The sequence below is a fragment of the Mus caroli genome, assembly GCF_900094665.2.
Source record: "Mus caroli chromosome 1 unlocalized genomic scaffold, CAROLI_EIJ_v1.1 1_unlocalized, whole genome shotgun sequence".
NCBI lineage: Eukaryota > Metazoa > Chordata > Mammalia > Rodentia > Muridae > Mus > Mus caroli.
In genome coordinates, this window is record NW_018388433.1 from 58,847 (window position 1) to 66,087 (window position 7,241).

General features: G+C 45.8%; 1 protein-coding gene across 3 annotated transcripts in view; it reads left to right on the forward strand.

Annotated features, from left to right (window-relative positions):
- The window catches only part of Slc41a1 (solute carrier family 41 member 1), a 20,936-nt gene extending 17,717 nt beyond the window's left edge, over positions 1–3,219 (forward strand). For all 3 annotated transcript variants that reach the window (XM_029473717.1, XM_029473718.1, XM_021154150.2), the window contains one exon: positions 898–3,219. In XM_029473717.1, coding sequence (XP_029329577.1) covers positions 898–1,083 — 186 coding nt within the window. In that variant the 3' untranslated portion in view covers positions 1,084–3,219. The remainder of the gene's footprint in view (positions 1–897) is intronic.
- Positions 3,220–7,241: the final 4,022 nt, after the last annotated feature.

Genomic DNA, 7,241 nt, shown 5'->3' on the forward strand with positions numbered 1-7,241 from the left:
AAAGATAATATCTAAAATATATAAAGACCAACAATAATAAATAAATAGATAAATAAATAAATAAAAAAAAAAAAAAAAAAAAAAAAAAGAAGAAGAAGAAGAAAGAAAAAAAAAAGAATAAACCCCACCAAATAACCGTATGTCAGCCTAACGGTTAGAATGCACCTCATTCTCATATAGACGTGGTCATGTAGGGACCCCTAAATCAGGCATTAACATCCTAGATGAAGTGCTGCTCCCAGTGCAAAGTACATGTAATTTTTACTAACATGCCGATTCCTATTCACAAGGCCCAGCGTTAGGCCTGAGGTTGTACATTTGTGACCCACTGTCCACTGCAGGCGATAGGTACCACTGGTCCTGGACCCAGTGCCTATATTCCAATCTCAGTTATTCTCAACCATCTATAGTTATAGAACATAAGCAAGGGAACAAATAAATCAATGTAGTAGATAATCCAAAATGTATTTTTGAACTGTTATGCATTATAACTGACGTATCTCGCTGACTGGCTCATAAGCCTACTTTACAGATGAATGCTAGAATAAACAGCAGGGTGGGAAGGGTGAAGAGAAAGCAGCTTGTGTAATCAGCTGTTACCCAGGTCCTTGTAAGAGAAACTGGCTCTACCTGCCAGCCCCTACCAGGCTCCTGGAGAGGCCAACATGGCAGGAATTGCAGTAACTGAAGAATGATCTGACCCAGAATTGAGACAAGGGCGGCCTTCCTGTAAGGGCAGGATTTAGTTTAGAAAGCCCCTGGCTTGCAGTGAGCTGTCCTGGCAAAAAGGTTGTGACCGGCCAAGCCTTGTGATCCACTGAACACATCCAATTTTGTGGCCTCTGGCTCCCCCTGCAGAAAGCGGGTGGCTACAGGCAGAACCCTCTGTCTCCCCAGGTGCTGATTCTCCTGTACATCGCAGACTGGATGGTGCACTGGATGTGGGGCCGGGGCCTGGACCCCGACAACTTCTCCATCCCATACTTGACTGCTTTGGGGGACCTGCTTGGCACCGGACTCCTGGCACTCAGCTTCCATGTGCTCTGGCTCATTGGGGACAGAGACACAGATGTTGGGGACTAGCTTAGCCATTCAGCCTTTCCCCCACCCCTCTGCACTTTCTATTTGGATTTTTATTTTCCTTTTGTTTCCCTACCCCACTCTACACTCCACTCCCATGCCTTTCTGGGATTTCACTTTGATACCAAATTCTCATTATTTTCAATGGGAATTTTTATACATTGAGCCAAGTTTGGATAGGAAGAATTCGGGACAGACAGATGGGCTGACATAAGCAGTAAAAGTAGACTTTTGAGACAATCACCAAGTGCAATTCCACGGTGGGTGCCTCCAGAGGAGGTTAGATTGGGACCTTGGCATCCTGTCCAGCATCGGGGACCTTGGCATTCATTAGCTTTAGCAACCTCAGCCTCGGCCCTAATGAGAAACTCTCAAGTGGGCTCTGGGTTGTTTAGGGTTTGGCTGAACAGAGGGAGGAGGGATAATTAACACTCCCACACATGCACACACTTTTATAGAAGTGGACCAACTTCACAGCACTGGGCAGGGGAAAGTTGCTTCAGCTCCTCGTAATCCCAGGCCTGTTCCAGGCCAGCCTGCCCGCAGAGTCGGGTGCACTGGGGATTCCATCCGCCCACATGTGCCTTGCCCAGCTGCCTGATTGCTTCCCAGCTGAAATGAGTGGTGGTGACCTGGGCTCTTCACGGATCCATGTCATCCACAGGTTTCCAAAGGTTCATGTGCCCCCTGAGTCTAGAGAACCAAGTTCAAGCCCCTCTCTTAATTCTCTCCACACTCCAGCTCTGCGCAGCTTGCCAGATGGGCTTCTAAGATTGGGGATAGGACAAGGGAATGTGCCAAATGACCTGGAGATTGAGGCAACGGAGGTGGTGGTGGTGGTGGGGGGGGTCTCACCAATGTCTCTCATGACATAACCACGTGGTCAGTCTTGACCTCTGTCACTTCCTAAACACACTCATTCTATCACACGAGGGCTCCGTTGGCCTTTCTCTCGGCTTCTGCCCACAGACATGCATCAACCATTCACTCATTCAGCAAATCTCAGCCTCCCCGAGCCTTACCACAGCACCGGCCTGCAATAATTCTTCACTGAGCAGTCGTTACGGGGTGCACACTGTGCTAAGTTCAGTGCCCGGCATCAACCTACCAGTGCTAAGGGAATCACTGCTCTAACCTCACCTCATCCCCTAGGCTACAGAGGCCATTGTGCCTCTTCAACCTGGCAGTAAATGTTCCCTCGTTCGCCCCTAACTCTGCAGTGACTGCCAGCCCCATTGCTCAAGCAGCAGCACGTCCTCAAATACCCTCCACCCGCAGCCTCTCTCCTCTCCACATCTTGCTACACACTCAGAAGAGGGCTTGGAATTAGCAAGCTGGATATCAATAGGCTGCTTCAGTATCTGCCTCGTCCATGATTCGAAGAAAACCAAAGCCCCTTCCTTCCCTACACATGCCCCAAACTGTTCAACAAATGGGGTGCAGGCTGTTCTTCTGGCCTGTTTGTCTGGAGTCCATAAATTCTCCCCGCTGTGTAGCCTAAAGGGTCAGCCTCCAAGAAAAGGATTAAGCAGTGCCCCGTGTCTACCAACACTGTGCCTAGACCTAGAGACTCTTCTCGGCCTCATTTCCTCTGACATCACCTGAAATCAGAACTGTAGAATTGGACAGATTCATAGAGATTGTCTAGTTGGGGTTGTATCAGGCAGATCAGTGTGGATCTGAGTTTGTTTCTGCTCTTCCCTCTGGCCTAACTCCATCTCAAAACTCAAGACTCTTGTACAGGCATCATACCCTAAGACTGTGACCCCAGGGTCCCCAGCCACTTGCTCTATCCTGACATCTGGAGTGGGATCAGGCTTTCTGGAGACTGAAGCATCCTCTTCCTTTGCCTAGAAAACAGAAAGGTAGGGGCACCCAGGCTCAGAGCATGCGAGTGGAGGGGCCTGGAGTGACAGGAGAGTGACTTCAGGGGAAGATGCATTTCTTCCCACCGGGTTGCACCTATTGCATGTACTTTTGGCCTGACTGGAAGAAACAAAATTGGTTTACTTTCATATCCTTTAAAAGTTACAGAACTGTGTCTAAAGAGAATTATTTATAGTTACTATAACTGAATTGACAAGTGTCGACTTAACTGATAAATTATATTTGGTAAAATAAAATGGAAGTTTATTTCAATGGCTTGTATCCTTGTGTGTCTCATCAAAAAGCAGACTCAGCCGGGCGTGGTGGCGCACACCTTTGATCCCAGCACTTGGGAGGCAGAGGCAGGTGGATTTCTGAGTTCGAGGCCAGCCTGGTCTACAGAGTGAGTTCCAGGACAGCCAGGGCTACACAGAGAAACGCTGTCTCAAAAAAAACAAAAAAGCAGACTCAGCTATTTCCTTGGACCCTGTTCTGTGGTCCCACCCCCACCTCAGAAATGGGAAGGGGTCGATGTGCCACAAGTGAGGAACCATCTTAGATTATAATAGAAAACACACATCAGACACAAACAATGATGCTATGGGGCAGATGTTAAAGGTACAGAGTCCTTGTGTTAAAGGATATTAGACGGTGCTCACCCCTCCCTGGCTCCCGTGCATTAACTTGGTGCAGGTGATACCAGCATCTATGGATTAGAATTCCTTCCTTGCAGAGGTTTATAGTTGAGTTAAATCAGTGTAGAAATGCTTTTACCTTGAGTATTTACCATGTAACTGGCTGCAAAGGAATTGTACTTGTACAATTTTATATGGCCTTCCATGAATCATTAGCCCTTTCCTAACCTGAATTATACCCTGTTTACAGGATAAGTGTAAGATGAGGCTCCAGTAATACATGCATACATACATACATACATACATACAATTCTGTTCCTGGTACGTACTAGGCCCAAAAATACTATGAAATATTAAAAGTAGATTATGTTATTCAACCTTCCATTGCTGTAACAAAACACCAGAAATACTTTATAAAAAGAGGAGGGGGCTGGAGACATGGCTCAGGGGTTAAGACGCTTTGCTTTGCTGCTCTTGTAGGGGATAACAGTGTGGTCCTCAGCACCCACATCAGGCAGCTTCCAACCTGATGCTCTGTTCTAGCCTCCATGGACACCTGTGCAGACAGGGGAGGTGCACATGCATGCACACACATGCTCACGCATACACACACTTAAAAAAATAGTTTTCAGTGCCTGGTTAATAGGCCCCCACTGTTTCTCGCTTGTGGTGTAGATGTTGCCAAGGAACCCAGGGTAGGGCAGGCCGTACCTCCTGGCAGCCAGTAAATAGACAAGGGGGAATTCTGTTCCACAGCCCACAAGGCATATAGCTCCATGATCTAAAACAACCTCTTAGGCTCCACCTGTTAAATTTCCAGTACTTTCCAATAGTGTCTAGCTGAGGGCCAAGTCTAATACATAGGCATTTAAGGTAGACATCCCCTATCTAAACCCTATCAGTGGGAACAGTGCGGGCCGATGATGAGCAGTGTCCAGACACCACAGGGGAAGCTGAGAAAGGCCTCATGAAACCATGGGGTTCATGGAAGCCAGACTTCCTCAGGGATGGTTAGGTCAGAGACTAGCAGGGAGGAGAGGGAAGGGAAAGCCATTTTACAGAGGAGTAAGGAATAAAAGGTCAGGCTGATATTTTAGAGAACTGAAAATGGTTCCAAAAGCCCTGGAAGTTGAGTTCACAGGTGAGCAACTGTGAAATGCATATTATGGGATGGGGGCAGACAGGGACGGTTTCTGTTTTGTTTTTCTTTCATTTTGTTTTGAGACAGGGTCTCACTTAACCCAGCCTGACCTTGAATTTGCCATGGGTCCAACGATGACCTTGAACTTCTGATATTCTTGCCTCTGGGATTACAGGCATGCGGCCCCATGTCCAATTTATGTAATGCTATAGATCAAAACCCAGGATATCATAGATGCTACACAAGCCCTGTTAACAGCTGGGCACAGATACGTGATGAGGCAGATGTAGATAGGCAAAGTCAGAGAATAAACCTCACCTGGGTCTATCTGATGCCAAGCCCTTGGCAGAGAACCGCCACCCATAAAGGACAGGGTTCCTGCAAGGTACCACACCACAGTCTATAGCATAAATCTTGTGCAGAATCAGCCTTTAACTGCCCTGGGCTCTAGAACTGACTCTTCAAAGTACCCATGTTAGTAAGACTGTTAAGGGTTAACGAGAAGATGATAATTGCTTGTCAATGATCTACATAGTGTTTTACTATACAGCCTGCTGTGCCATACAGCATACTGTTAAATTAGTAAACTTATTTACAATGTTAATATTTCTAGTAGCTATGAGTAGATATCATCACTATTTTTCAAGACAGAAACAGAATAAGAGAGATTAAATATCTGCCCAACTACAGTTTTTCAAGCCAAGTTTCTCCCAGTCCAGTGCTTCCTGCTGCGCCTGGAGACAGATGAAGCTGCTGGCCAAGCCACCCCTTCGTAATAAACATAACGTATTGCTGAAATCATTAAAATGTTTGTGCATTACCAGCTGGCTCAGTTTTGCTCAGACAACAAATTAACTGCAAAATATTAGTTATTAACCCCAAGTAGCCTTCTTAACACAGCTTCTTTTGGGCCCAAAGTGATGCCACATACCTGTATTCCAACCCTTATGAAACAGAGGCCAGAGGATTGCCCCAAGTTCAAAACCAGCCTGGTCTACATAGTGAGTTCCATACCAGCCATGGCCAGAGTGAGACATCATCTCAAAACCATCCAAATATAAAATGCAAAAAGAGAGAGAGAAGAAGAGGGAGAGAGAGAGAGAGAGAGAGAGAGAGAGAGAGAGAGAGAGAGAGAGAGAGAGAGAGAGATGGGTGGGGTCCAGGGAGGAAGGGAGGGAGACAGCCCAGGATATACAGCTACCTCGAATGGTTAGTCCTAGACCAGAGCTGTTAAAGAATAATTCTGAGACTGGAAAGCACTCAGCAGCAATTCCTATCACATTATGCTGTGTGCGGTGGGGTCAGGTGTGAGGTAGCTCCCAGCAGATTCTTGGAATACACAGTATTTCCCAATGGATACTTAAAAAACACACCTGCCAGGCACAGCCTACCTCTGATGATATTTTTGAAACATAATTACAGACAACAATCCTGCAGGCTCAAGCAGTCAGGTGACAGTGTTCTAAACTTAGGCCTGAAACTGGTCATCCCCTTTCAGCTAAAACTCAGCACGTTGGGTGCACGGTCCTGCATTTTATATTATCTAAACATAAGATGTTTTAATTTCACCACTCTGGAAATGTCTGACTTAGAAGATTAAAAGAGACTAAAAATAAACCTGAACCTGCAGAAAAGTAAGGACAGTTTGATCAAGAAAATGACTTTTAAACTAATTTGAAAAACTTTGGGCTGGAGAAATGGCTCCACAGTTAAGAGCACTAACTGCTCCTCCAAAGGTCCTGAGTTCAAATCCCAGCAACCACATGGTGGCTCACAACCACCCGTAATGAGATCTGATGCCCTCTTCTGGTGTGTCTAAAGACAGCTACAGTGTACTTCCTTATAGAAATAAATAACTCTTTGGGCTGGAGCAAGCGGGGGCCAGAGCAAGCAGAGGTCCTGAGTTCAATTCCCAGCAACCACGTGATGGCTCACAATCATCTGTACAACTACAGTGTAATCATATACATAAAATAAATAAATCTTTTTAAAAAAAGAAAAAAGAAAAACTTTATGATTATATTCACATGCAGTTCCATACGCATGACTAACACAGTCTAGCCACTGCTGTTATTCTTAAAAAGTTAGAAGACCAGGGCTGGGGATTTACTCAATTGGTAGAGTGCTTATGTAGCATGCTTATGTAGCATGCCTGGGTTTGATTCCTAACGCTGCATAAGAACACAAGGTTGTGCATACCTGCTCTCCCAGCACTTGGAAAGTATAGGCAGGGATTCGAAGTCATCCTCAGTAAGTCTGAAGCCAGCTGGGGCTACATCAGACTCTCAACAAACAAAGCCAACTCGATACAGTGGCACATGCCTATAATCTCAGGATTTGGAAGGCAGAGGCAAAACGGATTCAGAAAAATAGAGGGTGTCAACCATTGCTCCAAGGACTCTTGGAGGCCTATTCCCAAGACAAGAATATTACCACTCTGTCCCTGTGCTTCCTATGCTCTAGAAGACAGAGCCCACAGTGTGCCCATTCTTTTTTTTTTTAATTTTTAATATTTTTTT